Genomic DNA, 23,579 nt, shown 5'->3' with positions numbered 1-23,579 from the left:
ATAGAGAGAAAAATCGCTGTGTCAGAACATTTAACCAACAATATCCATCTTTGGTTCATTTCTTCCCACACTTAAAAAAAAAAAGAAAAGAAAAAAACCCTAAACTAGTTCAACATACTTTTGCTACTGGGAAATGTTTCATAACTACTAGTGAATAATTCAGTGAATATGACACTTTTCATTTTCTATTGCCAGACACACCCAACTTCATGGGAATGCTATTGCCTTTCCTACTCTCTAAATTCTCTCTGCATCCAGGATCTTAAATGTATTACTTCCTTAACAGAGATCCAATCAACAGGGAAGATTAGATCATATCACACATCCTGCTCAACACCTCCCAAAAGCTGCCATCAAAGTTAGAAGAAAATCCAAACTAGTACCTCTGTGCCCAACATGATCTGGTCCCTAACCACCTTGACCATTCAACTCCAGACTGTATGGCCTTGCTGCTGTTCGAAAGTGCCGAGCCTATTCCTCTGCCTTTCACTTGCTCCCCCTCTTCTTGTAAACTCTCTGCTCCAAGCTCTTCTCCTGACAGCTCCATCATCCATTCTGTCTCTACCCATACATCACCTCCTCAAGGATGACTTCTGTAACCACCAGATGTAAAACAGCACCCCATCGCTACCCATCCCCTCACCCTGCTTTTTCTTCATAGCACTTGTCACCACCTGAAATTTTGTCACATATATACATAGTTTTAACTTGTATATTATCTATCTCCCTTAGAAAAAGAATGTAAGTTCCAAGGGACTTTTCTCTTGTTTAATAATATATCCACCAAACCCAAAACGGTGTCTGGCATATTAAGGAGACTCAGTATATCTTTTATTTTATTTGTTTAAATAAGTGGATGAATAACAACAATTTTTTTTAATTTTGGTTAAAAACAAACAAAAAAGTAGCACAGAGGCTTGTGTCCTACTAGGCAAATTCCTCTTGTCAATAAGTATCTGTCCTGCTTTTTCCCTGTTTTTTCTTTTTTTCAATTAAAGTATAGTTGACACACAATATTATATTTCAGATGTCCAACATAGTGATTCAACATTTATATACATTATGAAATCATCACCATGATAAGTCTAGTTACCATCTGTCACCATACGAAGTTATTACATTATTGATATATTCTCTATGCTGTAATTTATATCCCTGTGACTTATTTATTTTACAACTAGAAGCCTGTACTTCTTAATCCCCTACACCTATTTTGCCCATCCCCCTACCCCTCTCCCCTCTAGCAACCACCAGTTTGTTCTCCGTATTTATGAGTCTGTTTCTGCTTTTTGTTTGTGTGTTTGTTTATTCATTTGTTTTTTAGATTCCACAGATAAGTGAAATTATATGGTATTTGTCTTTCTCTGTCTGACTTATTTCACTCATCATAATACCCTCTAGGTCCATCCATGTTGTCGCAAATGTCTATTTGCCCATCTCACCTACCCCTGGGTCTCTGTATCCCTAAGCCCTTTGACACCAACAATTTAAATTGCTCCTACTTACAAAACATTTAATCCTACATGGAATCACAGAAATGATCAGGACCTTCAAAGATTGGTCTTATAACAAGTTGGATGTACAGTCTTAGAACTGCTCACCCTATTTAAGATAATATGAATTTATTCTATCAAAACAGATCACAAGATAATCTATCATTTGTTGGGATCCGTATAGAAATCACCACTTTATCCTAGAATGTCTGGCAGACAGCCTGTGAAGCAGACTAGCAATTGTCATACCTCAAAATTTCTATTACTCACTGAATCCCCAAAATACACTTACTGGGGTAGGACCAAGCTCTCCTAATGCTAATTAGCTAATCACAAAGTGAAACACTAAGAAAGCTTAAGTTCGTGTGACAAAAATTGGATGCAAAGTCTTTGATTTACATCATAAATTCTACTATCTGTGGGGGAAAAAAAGAATCATTTCAAAGTCAAAGCAGTTGTTTTTCCACAACCAAAAGTACTTAAATACTTTTAAATTCATTTGAACATATTTATGAAGGATTTCTCCTATATGCCTCCAAAGCTCTCTTATAAATCAGTATAATGTTTCCAAGGCACATTTAGAAGTAAAAAATTCCTATCTGCTAACTATATTTTCTTCTATTAGAAGATGAATTAAGTAGAAAATACATTAATGTCTGAATTTATAATAGGAGTGGTTAACCCTTAGCCATAGCAAACTAATGAGGAATATTTTACCATGCAAGGATTAATCAGGGCTCTCCGACACTATGTAATTTGACATTCTGAGGACTTAATCATGAATGGATTTTATTCCCCTATTTACTTTTCATCATGGGGATGCCTTACAAAGATACTACATGTTAGAATAATATAATTCTGGAGCCTAATCGTATTACTTTAAAGAAATGTCATTTAAATAATATTCCATAGCTTTTAAAAAGAGTCCTGACAGAAGCAGCACTCAATGATTATGTAGTCTCTGGGTTAAATGCAGCTCAAACAATGAGGAAAATATTAATATAGAAGTAGTGAGCCTCAGAGCCCGGATCTGGCTGACCCTCTGTTAGCAATGAGACAGCAACACAAATTCTGGGAGGTCGTGATTACCGGACATTGGCTTCCATCCCCGGCCATTGATTATCTTTTTCTTTGTTAAAGACTACAGGAGTTGCATTTAACTAGAGTGCTCAGTAAATTGCAGCAGAGTTCAAGCATCTTTCATGGATTCATTAAACCATTGATCTGCCTTCTTGTGCTTGTAGTAGCGCCCAGCTCTGGCCCACAGCCTGTGTTTACAGAGAATGCAACAGATTGACGTTCGTAACCTCCAAAGGCAGTCTGTCAGTAGACATTAGATTCCACCGTGTGCACGGCAGCTCTAAGAGTGGATTATTAACGCAAGGAATTTCCCACTCTTCAGCTGACCTGCGGGGGCAGGAATTAAGCGGCCAGCTACAACAAGCTTCTTTTTAGTTCATCCTAATCTGTGATAATATGAACAAAGAGCAAAGAGCCCAAGAAACAAATAAGTACACATGGCTTGCCCAGTTCACACGTTTGCTTCTGTGTGCAGAAGCCAGACGGCAGTACTGAGAGGGGGAGATATAAAAACCACAGGTGTGCCTATAGCTTGCATCTCCCGCGTATGGCCACCTTGAGTGTACTAGCTTTTGTGACCAGACACTGCAAAAGTGTATGAGAAAAATTCTGGATTCAAAGTACTACCTTAAAATATTTCAAGGCAAGCCACCTGGCCTGTCTTGGCTACTTCACATTTTTAACAAAGCATTTGAATCAACAGCCTACCTACGATCCCAGGAAAATGCACAATGCTTCTCTCTTGGTTTCTCTGGACAGTGCACTAAGGCCTCTTAGAAACTTCTCCCTCCTGTGGTCTTCATTAATAAGCTCTCACGACACCTTCCTTTTAAAGTTCGGCACAAAGAGGGCTGGACGTAGCTCATGATGGGAGATGCACACCAGAAGAACCCATTAGATAATTCTTTAAATGCCTGTTCTTCCGATAATCCAAGAACACCGCTAGCAGCAAGGTGAGAAGGTTAGCAACGCAAGTGACTGGATCGATAAGGAGAAAGCATGTCCCAAATAACTAGAACCCTTCCCGATCATTTGTTTCCTGAACTACCCACTGCCCAACCAGACAGCCGGACTATGAACTCGAGGCACGCGCTTTCATCACTGCAGCCGCACTCACCAGAACACAATGTAGCTGATGCAATCTGACACTGTGGTTCGTGTTAAAAGAGAGCGTGCCTTCGAAATGGTTTGGATAATTACCGGCAGTTCAAATGAGAGAAACTTGATTTAAGTGTATAGCATTAGCTCTGAGTAGAAGGATGGCCAGACACTGAATGTGTCTGAAAATCAACGTTTGAGAATATGTCAATAGCCCTGCACATTGACCCCCGGGTGATCAGATTCAGATCTATGAAAAATCTGTCCCCCCGCCTCCGCTTTTCCTTCTGTTCACTGAAAAGAAATGCTGAACAAACACTGGGGCTTGAAGCTATTGGGAGCTTTAATCGTCTCTTCATATTTAGTCTAAAATATCTAATATTAGTCAGAAGTTGACATCCATACTGTATAACAGATTAGAATTATTTCTCTGTTTTCCCACAACCTCCAAAATGTAGCCCACTAAAAATTAGAAGGGGGTGCTATTCCTTTCTTGCAGTAGAAACTCACTTGCCCCATTCTGTTTGTGTTCCAGGTATCCCTTAACCCAGGGCTTCTCAAGTGGTGTTCAAGTGCTGTGATAAATGCAATCACGTGCCCCTCCCCCGAGCTTCTGATGGCTTCCGAGGGCAAGGGCTCCTACCCGGCCTGCCCTGGAGCCCTTTCTGGCTTGCTTCAAGAGTCCAGGCATCACTTGAACTTTACCTACATCTTACTTCACTGCCCGGAACTTTCCTGCTGGAATCCCATCCTAATTGTGTTCAAAGGGCTAACACCTTCCCCCTCCTCTGCTATTGCTTTTTTCACAGGTTCTCCTTTACAGCAGCTCATCAATATTCCATTCCATATTTCAAAATACCACAGGAGGAGAAAACAGTTGGGTTCATTGTTCTTTCCCTAGAGCTTTCTGAGGACGCCCCTGTTTGCTGTGACCGAGAGGGAACTCAGCCACTGGCCTACAGACTAAAGCCCTGGGGGGCAGACGGGCCACTCTCCATGCAGCCAGTGGACAGGCTTGCAGCACAGATCCAACAGACCCTGCAGAACCAGAGCAATCGCGCTACAGGCCAGGGGAAGTAGACAGATCCAAAAGGCTCACTGACGCCCCATAAAAACAAGGTGAATCTGCAGGAAGAACTCTGGTGCTTCCCTGGCGCAGTTACTTGTCGATCGAGAATATTTGCAAGCAGCTGGCATAAGCAAGTCTGTGGCCTGAGATTCAGGCAGTCAGAGAACATTAATTACAAATAATTTCTTAATGTCCTTCCCCAAACTTTCATGAATGATAACCATTTTGCAAATTAAATCTTGCAGGTGTTTCAAGGGAACAAAGTAGACAGGTTAATCACTAGATTAGCAGGGCAACTGTGACACATTTCTTCTGCGCTACTAGGTTCGATAATTAAGTCTGAAGCTGAGAATCTTTTCCAAGATATCTTCGAGTTTAATAAAAAGACCAATACAGTAGTCCCCCTTATCCATGGTTCGCTTTCCATGGTTTCACTTATTTGTGGTTCACTGTGGTCTAGAAGCAGATGATCTTCCTGATTTATCATCACAAGGTCAAGAACAGTCTAACACTACATCACAATGCCTACATCTCACAGCATCACAAGAAGAAGGGTCAGTACGGTAAAGATACTTTGAGAGAGAATCCACATTCACATAAGTTTTATGTCAGTATGTTGTTAAAGCTGCTTTATTTTATTATTAATTCTTGTTGTTAATCTCTATATTGCATCTAATTTATAAATTAAACTTTATCATAGGTATGCATGCATAGGTAAAAATATAGTATCAATACAGTTTGGTACTATCCGTGGTTTCAAGCATCCCTGGGAGTTTTAGAAGGTATCCCCCAGGGATAAGGGAGGACTACTGTGGTCTAAATAAAATGTGTCTTCAAATAATACAATAAATGCTAATTAGTGATGGGTCTTGCAAAAGAGATCTCTTCTAAGAAGAAATCACTGTGAATGCAGAGAAATCATTTGAAAGCGAAATAAATGCTTTATTATAAAATATTCCCCTCTTCAAATATTTATTATTATTATCATGATTGTTAGCGATTTAATGACATGATTTGCAAATGTCATTTCTATCTATATCATCTATATCACCTTTAATTCATCCTTATTGTTATCTCTTATCTGCATAGCTTACTTCCCACTACGGTCTGGTGGGGAACAGCAACATTATGGTATTAGAAGAAGTATTTCTATCTATTCTTATTTCAAATTACAGAAAAATTAGAACAAGGAAGCAAAACTTTGGTGTCTTTAGGAAATCATGTCTGTTACTAAAGTATCAATGTCACGAACCCATAAAGAGCACTAAAATTTAAGATCTTAACAAAGGAAAAAAACAATCATTTACACTGTCTGCACTGGCCATTTGTCTTGAGTTTTTATTTCCTCCTTGATTTATGGACATTAGTTTAGATAATAAGATATTTTCCCAAGTAGAAGGGAAAAGACCAAATACGGGGTATTTGGAAATGACTACTACTTGCGGTCTTGTTTGTTACTCTTGTTTTTAAAGGGATAATGGTTACAAGGCATACTCCCTTAGGAAAGAATATTTGTAAGTGTTATTGTGCAAAGTAAAACTGGTATTTGTTACACAAAACACTTCAGCATCTCTTGCAAAATCACTAAGACACCTCTGCAACTTTCCAACTCCTAGGCAAATCACTAGGCTAGAAATGTTCCAAGTCCTTTTCTACTTGTGGCCTCAAAAAGGGGCTGGGAAAAGAGCAAGCTACTAGTTCCCTGAAAAGTCTCCAGTGCATCGAGTAATGAGACCGACATACCATTGTTCGGCCAATGCCCATAGACTACAAAAGTATTCTTCTTACCCACTGTTTCAAAAACTTTTAAGCCAGCAATTGAGCCAGTTTGGGATAAGGATTCTACAAAATATAATTATGAATTAACACTATCACCTCTTAGAGCCAACATCCTGAAATGTACAAGCTAGTAGTTAGGTTTCTTAAGTGAATACAGCTGTGATTCACAATCCTCCCCTAACAGAAACATCTTGAAGAAAGCCTACGTAGTGTAACAATCCAAACAACTCGTCAAATAAAATCTTAAATTCGGTTTAAAAATATAAACCACATGCCATAAAGGGTTAACCTGGCTTCAGTCTTACCCTACCTTACTTTAATAGGGCCAGGGTTTGTGAGAGACGGATATGATATCCTTAACCTACTCCATCAAACAGACACAGAGACCCAGAGAAAGGAAGGGCGGAGAAGCAAATGAAATTTAAAGAGCCAATTTTCAGTGGGCCTTCATTTTGAGAGTTGGGCTATTTTTGTCCTTGTTTTTAGCAGCAAATCAATTCCTGCCTCCATACCCAAGCATTTGTGAAGAGGAGAGCAGGGGAACCGCAGGCACAGCTGTCCAATTTACATGCACAAATGCAGGTGTTGCTCAGACACAAAACAGAGGTCAGCTGAATACGGCTCCTAATTAGCTACCTTTTCTACTAGGATTTTTCTTTGTAAAGTTATGCATGCAATTTGGGTTCAACTTAGAGACCATTTTTAGATCCCAGCATGCTATCCACCAACAAGCGGGCTGTCATTATAAAGCATAATTTACAGCATAGTTAACTTTACATGTTTTTTAAAATCTACATTATACCTAAGCAAATTTCTCTTCTCCCCACACATTATTCACTGTTTTCCATCCTCTTCTGAATATCTAAAATTTAGCACAGAATTTAGCCAGAAAATCTTTTATGACAGAAGGAGAAGAATTTTGTCCTTTTTCTAAGATTAAGAAAGTCCACGATTTTAATAATGAGGACTAAAGACTTGGTTAAATGACACAAGAAAAGTAGCTATTTGCTATTGTCTTCCGAGGGGAACACCCTGGGGCTTATTACAGCAGTTCTTAGAAATGGCAGGATGGAGGCTGGTATCGAATACAATCCATTAGGAAACCCAAGCCCTAAATGAAATGACCACAAAATCCTATCAGTTAACAGAAATGCAGCAGCTGTACATGTTTATTGTAATATAATAGGATATTGTTGCAGAGATAACACTCTTAAAATAAAAAAAAATAAAAAAATAAAAAGGAATCCAGCAAGCGATGTGACCAGTTTATTCCCCTACTTGAAAAATGAGAAGGTATAGTGTGGCAGAGCTTTGGAATACATAAATAAGCATGAAGATCGCAGAGAAGACAGGTATTGTATGTACACTAATGGGCTGCTGGGATCAGCTGTCAAAGTCACTGGCTAAACTTCAAGCCCCTGTGACTCCCAGCATTTGCAGGATGTTTGAAGACCGACCCCAAGAACTCCCTGCAGGAAGTGAAAGGTAATGGTCTTCCTCCCCCTGCTGATTTTACCTGCCAGAAGTATTCCAAATACTAATTCTTATCTGGGCTCCCAGTTATCCATCTTTTAAAACTGTATGCTATGGAAGTTTAAATTCAGTTTGACCTTAAACTTTATAACGATGTAATATTACATGTTATTTATAACGATATAAATGTTTATATATGGTATTATACATATAAATATGGTATTCTGGGCTATTTCAGAGGCTCACTAGAGTAAAATCGTTTTGCAAAAGATGACATGTATCACCAGGATTGTAACAAATTCATCTTGCTTGATTTTGCTCACTACAGGCCGTCCATCAAGATTCAGACCCATAATCCTTCAGAATCATAGAAAGACAAAAACCCCTGTTCTCTAGCCATCTTCTGGGATGGAATGCAAAGTATTTTGTTGTGGTAAGTTAGGGCTTTGAAGATGAAAGCACTGGGTCCACTCCTGTGATTGTTACCCCAATGCTCACCGTTCAAAACGGGAGCCCCGGGGTCTCAGAGATCATTTTAATCCTCCTCTAATAAAACAAAACGTGTCTCCCGTGCGTTGCTGTAACGGCCCTCCTCTGTGGAGTCTCACCAGCCCCTCCCGAGGGAAAATGAACTCGACTGTTGACGGTCCCAGAAGAATTCCAAACCATTTCCTTACTTGCCTCCCTGTTTCGGTGAAGATTATGAGCCTAATTCTTAGAGACTGCTACTAAAATTCCACCCCGCTGACTCCTGCAGCCTAATTCTTTCAGCATTATGTTTTTTGGCAGGATGATGTGACCCAAATTTGCAGGAGATAATTTGCTGCAAGAGTACTTCTTGCAATGCAGTGAACCCGAGATTAGCATTTCAGGATTGCAAATATCAGACTTAAAAAAATAATAATAATTGTTTGCTTCAAGGAGAGACAGATTTCGATCTTGTATCAGGGAAATGGAAATGCTTAGCAAAATGTGGACAATTTCATGAATTAAGGAAGCTTTACAGATCAATGGAAAATAATCAAGAACTGGCAATTTACTGCAGTAATTGGTGGCAAAATGCTACAGCGGTTCTTTAAAGATTAAGGAACTACCTGCGTGTGTACGTGCGCGTGTGAGTGTGAAAACATCCCACATTCCATTTCTCATCAGTGGTGGCTAACAGTATTCTAAAAGGACATTTTCAGAGCTGAGGTGTCTTCAGACAAAACAAAAACTGATCAACTATGGCTGTTCCTGTGTTCACCCACCAAGCTGCTGACACACGCTTGGCTGTGTGAGCAATGTTGGTTCAGGGAGTCATTATTTCGCCTTTTCTCGGTATCAGTCAACCTGCACATAAGGCGTCAAGAGAGACTTGACGTTTTTCTTCATCGGAATTTGTGGTTCCTGATTAGAATTTGTGGATCAGCTTTTGTAGAGCCAGAGCAATGTTGCCATGGGGAGCAAATATGAAACTGTGTGGACTAAAGCTTTCTGGCCACACTTGCGTGGCTTGTTCCTCGGCCTTTGTTAAGAAGTCTCTACCGCTCATCTTTCCCGGTCTCTAGTCTATACGCTCTACGGCTGGAGAGACACTGTCACTGAGGCCGTCACTCAGCTGCGATCACCATGTCCCTCCTCATCAGATTCTCATTCACCCTCTCAGAATTCAAACATCAAGACAGAGAAATGGAAGAACAGGTTACATGTAGAAGGGGATTCCTCATTCCGAAAGGTTAAGTATGACAGAGAAGGAGAACAGACAAAACAGAAAAAATAAAAGTAAACTGTGCACAGTGTTTTCAGCTAGAAGCTAGGAGGCACATGCGCACATGGTCTGGGGAGGCCTGCACAGCCGCCTCTCTCTACGTGCTCTTACCTTATTTCTCTTGAAGTAGGCTCGTCGGCAGGCCGCAAAGCACTTCTCGCTGCAGAAGCTTTTCACCTCACTTCCCATACTCAGGGAATAGCGCTTGATTCCCACTTTCTGGCACCAGGCACACATTATTTGTACATTTGACACATCATCTTCTATAATAAAAGTATAAGAAAAATGTTCATATCAGAAGCAAACATCCCTTCAAACTTAGACACACCCTGAGCCTGACAGAGCTACTTGAGGTCTAATTTTAATTTCTGCACCTCACCACTTTCTGACCTCGTCGGATAGCCAGCTCCTGATAGGAACACTCAGTGCTCGCTCACTCGCTCGCTTTCTTGCTTGCTTTTCTTTCTTTCCTGGTTGGCTCTTAAGTTTCCAAAAAAACCTCATTTACTTAAAATCCAGAGCATGAATGCACACCCCAGAGGGCTCCCAGGGATTCCTAGCCTGGGAAAAATGCATATTCTACCTGGTTAACCCAGGCTCAGGACTCATGAAGCTTGTAAAATGACCCATTTCTTCAAACGTACTGCTGAAAGCCTGTGAGATCCACACCAGGGGGACACCCAAGTGCTAACCCACCATGTGATGCCCTAATGTGAGTCAGGAACCAGGCTCATTTGGGCATGTTTCTCATGACGGTTACAGGATATGCGGTGTAATTCACCCTTGCGATGTAATGCTTCCCAAGTGATATGGCTCGTCAGAAAAGGGTGGATGTGAGTGGCCAGATTCTGCCGATGCAAAGGCACTAGCCTGGCTCACTCAGCAGTCTCCTACGACAAAACCTTCCTGCATGGGTGTCCTCGGGGAGGCACAGGCCTGATTTAAATTCTCTCCATGTGATGTAGCTCATGCCCTGAAATGGAGGGATGGTAATGGAGGTGTCAGCCATGAGACCTGAGGTCACACAGCGACAAAGATCATTCTCAGCAAGTCCCAGCAGCTTCTGCAGGACCGGCCACCCATGTCATGCAGATGCGCAGAATGATGTAAAGTGGTATGTGAATGTTTTCAATAATTAAAATACGGCATTTCTTTTCCTTTGCAAGAGGAGGAAACAAATTTAACTGGCAAAACAAGCCCATGATATCACAAATATTACTGCTCAAAGCAAAGAGAGGCTTTTAAAGTGAGTCAGTTAATAAAATACATTGAGTAAATCATAATGCAGGTGATAAGTTATGACAAAAATGTGACAGTGATACTCAAATGACTGAAGTCTGGGAAATACTAGCCTATTTAGGGGTGGGGGCAATAACAGGACACTTTAATTAGAAGTCTACAAAATATTTTCTTGGGGCCTCCTAGGGACTTTTGCTATATCTGGAGTTTTCTGGTCCTCCCAATTGACAATGTGTGTACATATGACTGATTGCCACTATTAGCCACATTTCTTCTTCCTTTATGGATTTTTTTTTTTAACTATCCCAGACTCATGTTCCAGACATGAATGGTAATCACAAAATTCCCAATAAGCTCCGGTGTAGTGTTGTCTGATTTCTGAATAAAATCCCCCAAAGACTAATTGCTAAGCAAGGCCTGGTCCATGAGTTGTTGACATATTCATGGTTCATAGAGTCTGTCATGCAATCATTCCATTTCCAGGGAAAAGATTTGGTTTGAGGCAGTGCGGTCATCAGCCTGCAAAATTAGAAGCAAACTAATTTGTAGTGCAGTGATACGGCTCTTTTCCCCTGAGTATCATCACTCAGAACTATGTGCAGCATTTTATTTACCTTAATGGAATAAATATTGTCATTTTAATGACGACTTTTTTTTCACAAATTACATAATATGATCTATTATTAATTACCACATGAGACAGTGTAAAAATGATCTTTGATATTAATCATTCTTGATAACATAACTTTCTTTAAATGGAGTCATAACATGAATTCAAATGTCATACAATTATTGCATTTTATAATTTGTTCTACTCAAAGAAAGCTTTATTTCTATTTTATATGGCCTCTAATATGGCATCTGTCTACATATAGACATTTTACATGAAATGTCTATAGACATGAAACGTTATAGACATGAAAACTGAAAAAAACTCTACAATTTACCTCAGAGTATGAAGGTTTTTTAAATTAGATTAGAAATAGTATATTTTAAAGATAACCATCTGTCATTCCTAAATTAATTTGAACTACTACTTTCTATTCTTCCCAATTGATTAGCTGCTTTAAAATCTTAAAGTCCTAAAAAAGAAGATGATACAGCAGAATTCTCCCAAATGATCCACTGGCAATATGTTTGATTCTGGTGAAATCTGTAAGGAAAAGAAATTTTTATGGGGGAAATTATTTGGCCTCAGAGTTTAAAAAGGAGACCCCACTTCCCATTAGGTTCCCCTTGTTGTTCCTTCCCTTAAATTGTCTGGTTTGAGAAACAAAACCTAAAATTTTTCCTTCTAGAACTTTAATGGATATAAATAAGATAAGATAAAAATAAAATAAAATAAAATAAAATAAAATAAAATAAAATAATCCACTTGAGATTGAGATGAAAAAGGGTAGAGAACAAAGCACTAACGAGGCGGGCACACAGCCTGGGAACGAAGGAAGGAAGGCGGCTGGGAAGAGGGCAGCTCACCCTCTCCCTCACGCTTCCCTCCATCACCGCCAGGCCGACTGGCTGGTCAGTTTTTTAAGAGGAGGCAAGGATACTTTCTTACAATAGACCTAACAGAGAAACAAAAAGTAGAATTTTAAAGGAGATTATTTTTATAAATCATTTGTACTATAAAGTAACAACATGGGAAGATGAAACAAAAGAAATTGTGCACTTTTGTTTTGTACGTGGCAGTTGGAAAACTCTTAGAATGGTGGTTAGCATCTGTCTTGTTAAGTAATTCAGTATTCCCATCCGTTTCTCATAAAATTCCGTTTCATAAAGGCAAACACTTTGGAAAAATTCCATCAGATTTCTCCTTTTCTGTCATCAAACTGTTACCAATAGCTAGTGCTCCAAAGATGAGGAAACATTTTCAGATATCTCAGGTACTCCAGTCTTATAAAAGCCATTTTTATGCACATTCTATTTAAGAAACTAAGAACTGTAATTATCTAAGTTAATTTTTCAGCTAAAACATAGCTCAAAATTCTGGCCCTAGCCATGAGATGGTGCCCCATCTTCAACGTGCATGACTGTACCCCTAGCAAAGTGAGCTTTTCTTAAGTGCTTAAAACCAAAGGGGTAGGTTCATTTCAACAACATTTTTTTTTTATCTGAAACCTGGTAATTATGTGCATGCTTTACATTGGCAAAATAGAAGGCCCCAGCATTTTAGCTCTTCTAACTTGATCTGCTGTAATATATATATTTATTTAAAAAATACTTCTTTGAACTAGGGAGAATCTGATTTCCTATCTTATATTTAGACTAAAGCCTGTGCCATTAGAGACTTGAGATTACCTCAAAGAAGACTGGCATAACAGATTTTTCCTTACAGCCATTAGCCTGCATATTTTTTATAATGAACAATGCAAAAACAAATGCAAAATATTTACAGCATTAAGTCACATTCTCAAGGCGAATAGTTTGTATAACATGATAAAATTTTCATATGATAATATCGTATAAATATGCATCAGTCAAAATATGCATGTTTCTATTAATCATGAAAAGTTTGTACCACCTCTTTAGGATTTAATTAAGCAAAATGGTTAGGGCATTTTCTTTCCAATCTAATGTTCAAAGAGCTCTAGAACATTATTCCATTTTACATCCCAGAAGGAGAAGTTCAGATTAATTAGTCTGAGATGAAATCAAAATTGTATTTATTTATCATCGCGCAGAGAAGTATGAGATCAAGCATTTCTGGAATGCCTTGCTGAAGTTGTTTGAGAAACTGCCTTATCTGGTGACTCTCAAAAATAAGGACGGCCATTGGTCGGTGGCATTCTAGGGGCACTTGAATCGACTATGAACATGCATACTAGCTTACCTGACGAGAGCACAAAGAAAATCAGGAGGGCCTTAATGGACCCCAAGGGATTAAACTGTAGATTTACCACCCCTTTGTAACTTTCATGGGAGTCCAAGACTGAGGACAAAAATCTGAAAGTAGGGGCGCCTGGGTGGCACAGCCGGTTAAGCTTCTGCCTTCGGCTCAGGGCGTGATCCCGGCGTTCTGGGATCGAGCCCCACATTAGGCTCTTCCGCTATGAGCCTGCTTCTTCCTCTCCTACTCCCCCTGCTTGTGTTCCCTCTCTCGCTGGCTGTCTCTATCTCTGTCGAATAAATAAATAAAATCTTTTAAAAAAAAATCTGAAAGTATTTGCTGGTGATGTTTCTCTCTTCCAACAGTTCCTGGAATGCACACATCCAGATAATCATTTCAAGATTTGAATTATATTTGAGACAAGTTTCGAGGCAGTCTGAAGTGACTCCTGGGTGTTCTCCACACCATGAAAGGAAAGTGCAGCATGGGTAGCATTCTGTCAATCTATTTGTCAGAGTAGCTATATTTAAGAACACAGATAAAGTCATGGCCTGGAAGGCAGGAAAGAAACTAGGGTTAAAGTTCGCTTTCTTTGCATCCCTTCTTGGAATAATTCAACTCCAAAAACTTTGAGGCAATCCAGTTCAAAAGCCTCTACAGAGTCCTATAGGAGCTTCTGTACAATTCTTTGGGTTCTAGAAGTAAACATACGAGGAGACTGCGAGAAAATTTGGAACACTGAGCCAAAAGGAAAATAATCATAGCTAGCCATCATTCAGTATTTAATGGTGACAGGCACAGTGCAAAGTTCTTTAAATCCATCATTTCCTCTTAAGCACAACCACTGACCCCCAGGCAAATACTAACTGATCCCCACTGTAACGACAGAGAAAGTGAGGTTTAGACAGTAAGCAATTTGCTCCAAATCACAGAGCCAGTACACACCAAAGCCTAGACTCTAGAGCTCAAGCTCTTGACTACCACATCTTAGAGACCAGCGCCTTCCTCAAAGGGTGAGATTACATGCCATCCACACAGACTTCCCTCTGCAAAAAGGACTAAAAGCTGTCACAAGATTCTGCTACTTACACAGCACCCTGCTCCATGACACGCTAATAGACAAAGAAAGTGAAATCAAAAGGTCAAAATGTCTTTGAGGAGACAGCTGAAGTATTATTCAATCAAAATCTGTTGACTGATTTTCAAAAAAAAGTTTAAGGCTCACAATGCAACCCTTTATTTCTTTATGACTATGAGACTCGGATTTGCTGCGAACATTCTGTCTGAACTTTCACCAGCAAGTGCCACTTAAACATTAAACAAGGAGCCAGAGCCAATAATACCTGGATCTCAGGAAGTAGTCATTCTACCCACAGGCAAGCAATACTCTTTAGTAAGGAGGGGAATCACAGCCAGACATGGATAAGATTGATTTTCCATGTGGGTGAAGCAGGAACCACTTACATCTGTAATTCCGAAGATGCCACTAAGAATATCCTAGCTTCAAAAATTATGTCACAACTCCTCACTAAAATTAAATTCTACCATTAGAGAGTAATTGATTCGGCTATATATTTTTTTATACCTCATTAAAACACAAATTCCCTAAAAGCAGTAAAATTCAGTATATATTTGTTAATTAACACTTATGCTTTAAAATGAGTGGTTCTTTCTGAAGAACAAGTTCTCACAGAGAGTGGACAAGGGCTAAGGACAAGGTTCCAATGAGAGAGGTGGAGGACAGAAATGGGAGAGGCTATGGTACAAGAAGCCTCTGGTCACTGACAGCTTTGCTGAAGTCTAGCCCTGGGCATACAGGTAGAGCAAGCTGAGGGCAGCCAAGCAAAGAGTGGACAGGAAAAAAGACTGAGTATACTGTAGCAACTCTGTCTTCAGAGTGCCTTTTAGATGCGAACATAAAACAGTGCCAGTTGAAGAAGGTGGGCGGAATAGCACACAGCCAGGGACCTCTGAAAAAGAAAAGCAACAGGCAGATACACTTATTACCATCTCAAGGGGGTAAATTTTTTTTTTTTTTTTGAGTGAATGAGGTAACAGATATATCCTGCTTTGCAAACCTAAGTTGCTTTGAACCTAAGTTCAAATATGTTATTTGAAAGACAATGTGGTGGAGTACCGGGAATCGGAGACAGAGGACGTCTGTGAAAGTACTACTACTGCCCCTTCTAGTTGTATGTCACTCTGGTTGAGTGACATACAGTCACTCAAGGAACAGTAATGCCCACCCTAACCATACTGCGGTGAGGATGAAATAATAGAAAGCAACCACATCCTACATGTAAATGAGCCTGCTTTAGGATTACCAGCAATTAGAGCCGAAAGAAAAGGGAGGGGTCAGCCATATGCACTCTGGAGAGGCCCAGACGACCAGGCTCCAGTCTCCTCAATCACATCCCCTCCCATGGAGGACATCTGCAGAACCACCGTCTTTGAATACAAAGAACCACCCAGTTAATTGGTTAAATTTCACTAACTCAGACTATTTAAGAGTAAAGCCATTACATTTAATAAAAGCTTCACTTACAGTTATTCTTTTTAAAAATTACTTAACTTGAATTAATAGTTGACAAGGTGTTGCCAAATATATCACTGTACTGCCAGATATTCTGTAATTAATAGATGGGAATTCTTGGTAATTATTACATCAACTAGTTACACATGGGTGGATCTTCCTAAGTGCCTGAGAAGTTTGCTCTTTTAAAAAGTATCATAGTAACAACTGAAAATTTCTGCCACCTTGGTAACTGAACTATCAAAAATTGCCAAATAATAGAGTCTGAATTAATAAAATTTTATTGCACTTATTTCTCATTAAAAGGATAGGTATAATGAAATAATAGCAGTTCCATACAACTATGATTCTTCATAATACCGAAAATTACCTCTATCTTTTCTTTTGGAAATAAAGTCATTTGAACTGATTTCAAGAATTTATTTATTTTTTTATGTTTTGGATGAGGTGATTTCAAGAATTTAAATTGTCCACGCCCCTCTAAAAAGAGTAGCACTTAACCCCAAAATAAAATCGAAATCTTGGGCACCTGGGTGGTTCAGTTGGTTAAGCGTCTGCCTTCAGCTCAGGTCATGATCCCGGGGTCCTGGGATTGAGTCCTGCGTTGGGCTCCCTGCTCAGGGGGGAGTCTGCTTCTCCCTCTCATTCTGCTTGCCACTCCCCCTGTTTGTGCTCTCTCTTGCTCATTCTCTCAAGTAAATAAATAAAATCTTTAAAATCAAATCAAGTCGAAATCTCTCTACAACAACTAAAATTTGGTTCTAGTAAGTAAAAGGAATGAGCACATATTACATAAAATGACAGCAAAATTGCAGAATTTAAATTAATTTTTAATATTCTAATGGAACTTTCCCAGCCAATTTGTAAGTTTGTATATATATGTGTGATACATATACATGTGCACATATGTGTGTGTATATATGTAAAACACGTGACTCCAGAATGAATTAAACATCTGCATACAGGTCTCTGCCCTAGGCAACTGGTCAAGAATGCCCAGTTGAATAAGACATGGCCCTGCTCCCAAGAACAGAAAGAAAAGTGTGTGCCTCATTATATGACAGGCAGAATGCGGTAAGAGAGGGTTCAAAAACCTGTTAGAGGCCCAGAAAGCACAGCTTTTGAGTGGAGTCCTGAAGGATTTGGAGGGGGAGAAAGATTCGAGAAGAGGAGGGAGAGGACAGAAGGAAAGCAGGAGCTAGGGCATGGGGTTCAGGGGTGGCAAGGAGTTCTGAAGTTGCCCCATTAACCAAGACTGCAAGAAGAGAAAAGCAGGGGCCAGTGGGGCCTGAACAAGAAATCCCTTGAAGGATGTTTGGCAAGGGGATGGAAGGGGCTCACCTTATTCCACAGATAATGGGGAGCTCCTGAATGTTTCTTAGTAGATGACAGGATCAGAGATGTGTTAAACAATGTGACTCCAGCAGGGTGGAGCAGCATTCAGAAAGACTGGAATCTCGTTCTGCATCCAGAAGCCTCAGTAAGCAACAAGGGAGCAGGCTCCACGGCTCTTTCGCCTCTGTGTGTTCAGCACCTAGCACATAGCTGTACTTAAACTGTGTTGGCTAAATAAACAGACAGATGGGTGGATGGATGCAGAGGGAAGGAGATGAAGTTTGGAACCTCTGGAGCAATGGCAGAAATGAAAAGAAGACTTAACCAATTGCCTTCATCAGTTCACCTCCCTGTGTTTCGTCAAAGATGACCGGGGAAAAGTCCAAAGCGTTCTTTGAGAATATTGACTGTGTAGTCAAAGTCAAACAGTGAATTTGCTTTACTTTCAGGGTCCCTTCCTCATTTATTTTCCCAACATTCAAACAAAGAAGAAAAATAAAACAAGAGATCCCATAAAGTCTCAAGATAGTTATTCTCTCTTGAATACCATACTGAACTTGGATTCTTTAACAAAACACCACTAAGCACATGTGTCTATAGTTCCTCAGCATTAACTGGAATTTCTCCCCATAATTTCTTTGATTTGCCAGTGAAGCGACTCCTTCTAAGTCTCCTGGACAATCTTACCTCCACATCTCAGTACTCACTGTGGACAGTCTGTCTTTCCTACATATTCACCCTAAGAAAATGGAATAAGAAAGGAAGATGGTAGAACTTAAAGAGTCAAGAAAACCTCCATGCAACATTTCCCAAAGCACATTCCACAGACTACAAATCCCAGGAGATACTTAAATGGGTGTTATTTTTAAAAAGATTTCCATGATCAAATATGTATGAAAACACTGGGCTAAACAAAGTTAAATAATAGACCCTTTACTGTAAGCCTTTTTGGTCCCACCAATGTATAACTAGGAATCCTAAAAGAAGGAGATAGAATGTGCTATATTTCACCAATCTGACCACGGACAGAGAGTCCACAAGACTGGACTTCTAAGGAAGTCTCCCCGGGATGTGCTGCTCTACGGCCCTACATTAGCACGGAAGCATGAGCACTCCCATGGGGGTCATAAATTATCAGGCAAATTTCTCTTTTGCCCAGAGTCAGGTCTTCCATGGCCAGGAGCTTTGTCTGCACTGGGAAGAAAGACAAGGCCCGCAGCCATGTGGCCAGTGCTAGGTGTGCTGACCAACCCCTATTGGTCCTCAATAAACTCCACCAGACTGAACAAAGACATCCATGGTTCACAAAGTCCTGTGGTGTCTGCTCCATGCACCAATACAGAGAAGGCAACCCTTTTCCTTCAAAGTCCTACAGAAAAAAATAGCAGAAATGAATAATAAGGCAATGGAAGAACAATATTGCTCTTAATACACTGAATAATTCATGTTTACCAGGTGGTTGCCATGGACAAGGAGCTCAAGTAAAATCCTGTCCCCCATTCCTGAGCCCTGGATCTGATCCTATGACCAATCCAGATGTCCTGGAACAATGATACCGCAATTACGGCTTTGCTTTCCACCGGACCTCTCTCCTACATGGCTGAAGCCCACTCCCTGAGCCCCAGCATCTAGCCAACAGATGCACATGATTGGGGAGCAAAGTCAAAAAGTGTGCACCAGCGAATCTGCTGGAAAAGAAATTTCAAGCCCTGCATAGAGGGGACATCATCTCCAAAGAAATACAAATAGCAGCATTTTAGGACTAAGGGGTCAAGCTGCTTTATGTAGGAAGCCAGAGCAAGAAAAGCATTCCCATCACCTCCTATTTATCTGAAGGGCTCATTTCCCCTTCTGAAATCTGGCTGTCCCATTAATTACATTTAATGGGCCCCACAGTGGTTGACAAATCTCCCCAGAGGGGAAACTTTAATTGTAGACAAAGGATTCATTTATTTACTCGACTTTGTACCAGGCACTATACTAGAAGCTGGAAATACACTGGCAAACAAAAAAGAGAAGATCCCAGTCCTCAAGGAGCTTCCTATGGCTGTTCCCAGTATAGAATGTCAAGGTGCAATAGAAAAGGACCATGGAAAAGCCAGGCCTGCTCCCACGGCTCTATCACCACCCAGAGGTGACAGGAGGAAGGTATTCTTGGTGATGACAGAGAGGGATATAAACAGCCCCACTGGAGGGGAGCATAAGCAGACCCCATCATGACTGACTAGCCGGCCAAGTCCCACCTCTTGGCATTTGGGGCAGTCCAGGCAAGCAGCACATGGTGCCAAGAATGCCATTCTAGGGGGGGTGAATTAATGGGTTAGAGACTTGGGGTCAAAGGGACACCTGAGTGAAGTAGGTTGAAGAGTAGGTTGAAGTTCAAGTTCAATAGGTTGAATAGTGGGAAGAACTTCATTCAAATAAATGTTAAAAGAAACAAGACGAACCTACCGGAACACTACCAACAATAATTTACTTTCCCCTTTGCCTTCCCATCTTGAACTATTCATTGAGATTTCTTGAATGAGAGCAATGAATGGTTGAGGGACTCTCTGAAGGGGTCCCATGATGATCCCCACATGGGAATGTTTTGGCATGAGACATCACAAGCCAAAAGAGCCCAGCTATAGGAAAGGTGGAGGAGGGCCAAACCAAATGGAAATCTTTCAGAGTCCTCTCTTCTCTCTACATACTCCCTTTGGTCCATATCAGCTATGTACTCCTGTGACTCCAGTTACCATCCACAAGGTGAAGATTTCCAAAACAACATAGCTACCTCTCCTGAGATATTATTTCCAACTGCCTCCCAGCATCTAACCCCATCATGTCCAAAGCTGCATACACCCCCTCCCCATAACCTGTCCCTTTCCTGTGTTTCCCCCCTCAGTTTCTGCCCCTACCATCCATGCAGCTATCTGCTAGCAGAAATCTGGCAACTTTCCTTCTTCTTCCCTCCTTCCCACCTCCCACATTCTGATTATTCACCAGGTCCTCCTAAATATTTTTATAATACACCCACATTCATTCAATTCATGAATTCATGAATTCATTCATTCATTCATTCATTCATTCATTCAATAAATATTCACCAAGTCTGCACTGTTCTAGGTGCCCATCTTTATGGAATTTACTGCTGTCTATTCCAGTGAAGCCACCAATACCTCTTGCCCATTCTACAGGAGGCCTTCTGTCTCATTCCTGTCTAGTTCATTCCCTCCACTCTGGATGTGAGAAAGTCCTCTAAAACACAAGTCTGATCACTGCTCTCACCTGCTCAAAACCCTTCAGTGACATCCACTGCCCTCAAGAAGAGGTTGGAACTGCTCAGCATGACCTCAATGACCAGACCAGCCTCTCAGTTTGTCCACTCTCTGAGCTCTGGCTTATTTTACTTTCCTTGAGGTTCTCTCTCTACTCTGAGCCTTTCCATGTGCTGCTTCCTCACCCACAACCTCAAAATCCTTGACTGATTCAGTCCTACTGCCCCTTCATTATCTTACCTTAAACTTCATTCTAGGGAGGCCTTTCTTGCCCCCAAACCTGGTCAGATCACACAACACTCCGGACTTGATCATCACCAGACTGGATTGAGATTTCTTTTTAATGTCTGTCTCCTCCAGCAGACTGAGAGCCAGTTAAGTCAGAGACCATGTCTGGTTCACTAGAATGAAATGTCTGACTTTGGACCTCAGCATAAGGAGCAGAAAAAGTAGAATCCTTACCAGGTGCACCTTGGGTGGTTGGATGCCCAAGGTGGGGGTCGGGGTGGGGTTAGGAGAGGAAGCCAAGGATACCATCTTTGGTAATCACTCAGAACAAAGTTGCTTTAGTGGGAAACACCAGTGAAAAGCCCCAGAACAGAATGTGATCGTTATTTCCACTAGCCTTGGCCAAGTCCATGAACTAAGTCTTCTCAATTTAACAGAAACTTTGAGAAGTCAGCATTGGGAATGTCCCTAGAATAACAAGAATTACCAACTTCACCATCACTTCTCTCTTAACCAAACTTTATTTATACCTTCAAATAATTAATAGCAAACAGTTCAGTCAGGCCCAGGCTAATCCCAGAAACACAGCCACCCTCTACGAGCAAGGGAAAATACAGTTGACATTTCCTCTTATTTCCTGTTAGCATCTTAGCTCCTTGTTGACCTAGGGACAGAGTTTTCTGGAATCCTAACTAGGTCATACCCCTAGTTCCAGGCTGTGTCAGGGATCAGGGGTATGTGACTTAGAATCCATGTTTAGATGGTGTCCCCAGTTCAGAAGTGAGTTCTGGCCCTGGCTCTGCCATTAATGCAACTCAGTGACCTTGAGAAGGTTGTTTAGCCTCTCCAGCCTCATTTCCTCATCTGTAAAAGAGAGAATTTAACTAGATCATCTCTGCGGTCCCTTCTAACTAAAATTCTAGCATTCTAAAACTGTCAAAATAACAAGATTTCATTTAAAGGAGTACAGCCAGATGATATTCTTTTTCCTTTCCTTTTTTTTCTTGAAGTCCAGACTTAATTTCTTCCCTTTTATCCTTCTGTATGGCCACCACTGTTGCCCCTTGCCATTGCCACAAGAGGCTTAGAAAATTCTTTGGCTGATAGGACAATTCTAGAAGTGGCCTGAGCTCTCTAATATGTGCAGCACCATGACTCTGGTGCCCTCTTTTCACTCCTTTATTATGTATGTATGCTTCACTTTCAAGGGACAAACATGAACATCGATAAAATTTTCCATTAATGCCTGATCTTTCACTGTGGAACTCCACATACATGACATTTATCATGAGTTTCCCAGAAAACAGACTCTGAGACAAAGATTTGAATGCCGGTGGTTTATTGGGCATGTGATTCCAGAAGTAGGAATGAGGGGCATAAGAAAAGAACCTGGGGAGGAAGAAGAGCCAATATAATGATGTGTTGCTAAGGGAAAGTGGTATTCAATCATAAAAAACATTCTTTGGAGTTTATGAAATACATTTCAGAGCTATTCACCCAGGGGATAAAAGAAGGAAGAGTTTATTCATCAACTCTCATGACCCACTGACCCAGTGTGTTAATTCCTCTACACTTCCAAACCGTGTGTAAGTGCCAACAGGATTTACATGGTGCCCGCACTGCCACATCAGAGAAGCACCACAGCAAGAAGCTACGGATGTATGCCATAAGAGTGAGGCAAGGCCCTTTCAGAATGCACATGCCTAAGCTGTCAAAGGAGCACAGCAATCATTGGATTAAGAAGTGGGACCAAGAGGATACAGAGGGATGCACAAGAGGTGACCCATACACACAGCTGTCATCACTGTAGAGCCTGGTTTCTCAACCATGGCACTACTGACGTTTTCAGCCAGATAATTCCTTGTGGGGCTGTCCCATGCATTGTAGGATTTTTAGCAGAATGGCTGGCCTTTACTCCCTGTATGCCAATAACTTGCTCTCTCCCGGCTGTAGCAACCAAAATATCTCCAGATATTCCCAACTGTCCCCCAGGAGGCAAAGCAACCACTGGCATAAAGTACTGAATATCTTCCTTTTGTCACTCACCCAGTAGCCCTTCATTTCTCTCTGCTTACATATATCAAAAGCTGCTCTCAAGTAGACCACTCTGGGAGATATTTATGTCATATACCTGTAACTTAACTTTCAGGTCTCACTGTGATATAGTTCACGTAAACAGATGATAACGCCTTAATAATAAAAAATGATGAGATTTTAAATAGTTGATTTAAATAGTTGATTTTGAATAGTCTACAAACAGACTAGATATTGGGGGAAAATGTTAAAATCATATTCTAGGGTTTAGTATCTAAATTAGGAAGAGTTAAAATTAAACAATTTTTTTTCAAAATCTAGGTCTCCAAGTCAAGGACTTAATATTTTTTGAGACAAGGATCTTTTCTCTCAATAATGCAC

At 40.6% G+C, this 23,579-nt stretch overlaps 1 protein-coding gene across 3 annotated transcripts in view; it reads right to left on the bottom strand.

The window, feature by feature from the left end:
• SOBP (sine oculis binding protein homolog) overlaps nt 1-23,579 on the bottom strand; it is a 158,304-nt gene that overhangs the window by 108,988 nt on the left and 25,737 nt on the right. For all 3 annotated transcript variants that reach the window (XM_045806954.2, XM_087865361.1, XM_045806955.2), the window contains exon 4: nt 9,854-10,005. In XM_045806954.2, the coding sequence (XP_045662910.1) occupies nt 9,854-10,005 (152 nt within the window). The remainder of the gene's footprint in view (nt 1-9,853; nt 10,006-23,579) is intronic.

Source organism: Ursus americanus, chromosome 11 (assembly GCF_024610735.1).
Source record: "Ursus americanus isolate L20-20 chromosome 11, mUrsAme1.1.p, whole genome shotgun sequence".
Classification (NCBI taxonomy): Eukaryota; Metazoa; Chordata; class Mammalia; order Carnivora; family Ursidae; genus Ursus; species Ursus americanus.
The sequence above is the reverse complement of the archived record's forward strand: the minus strand, read 5'-3'. Positions and strand labels throughout refer to the sequence as shown.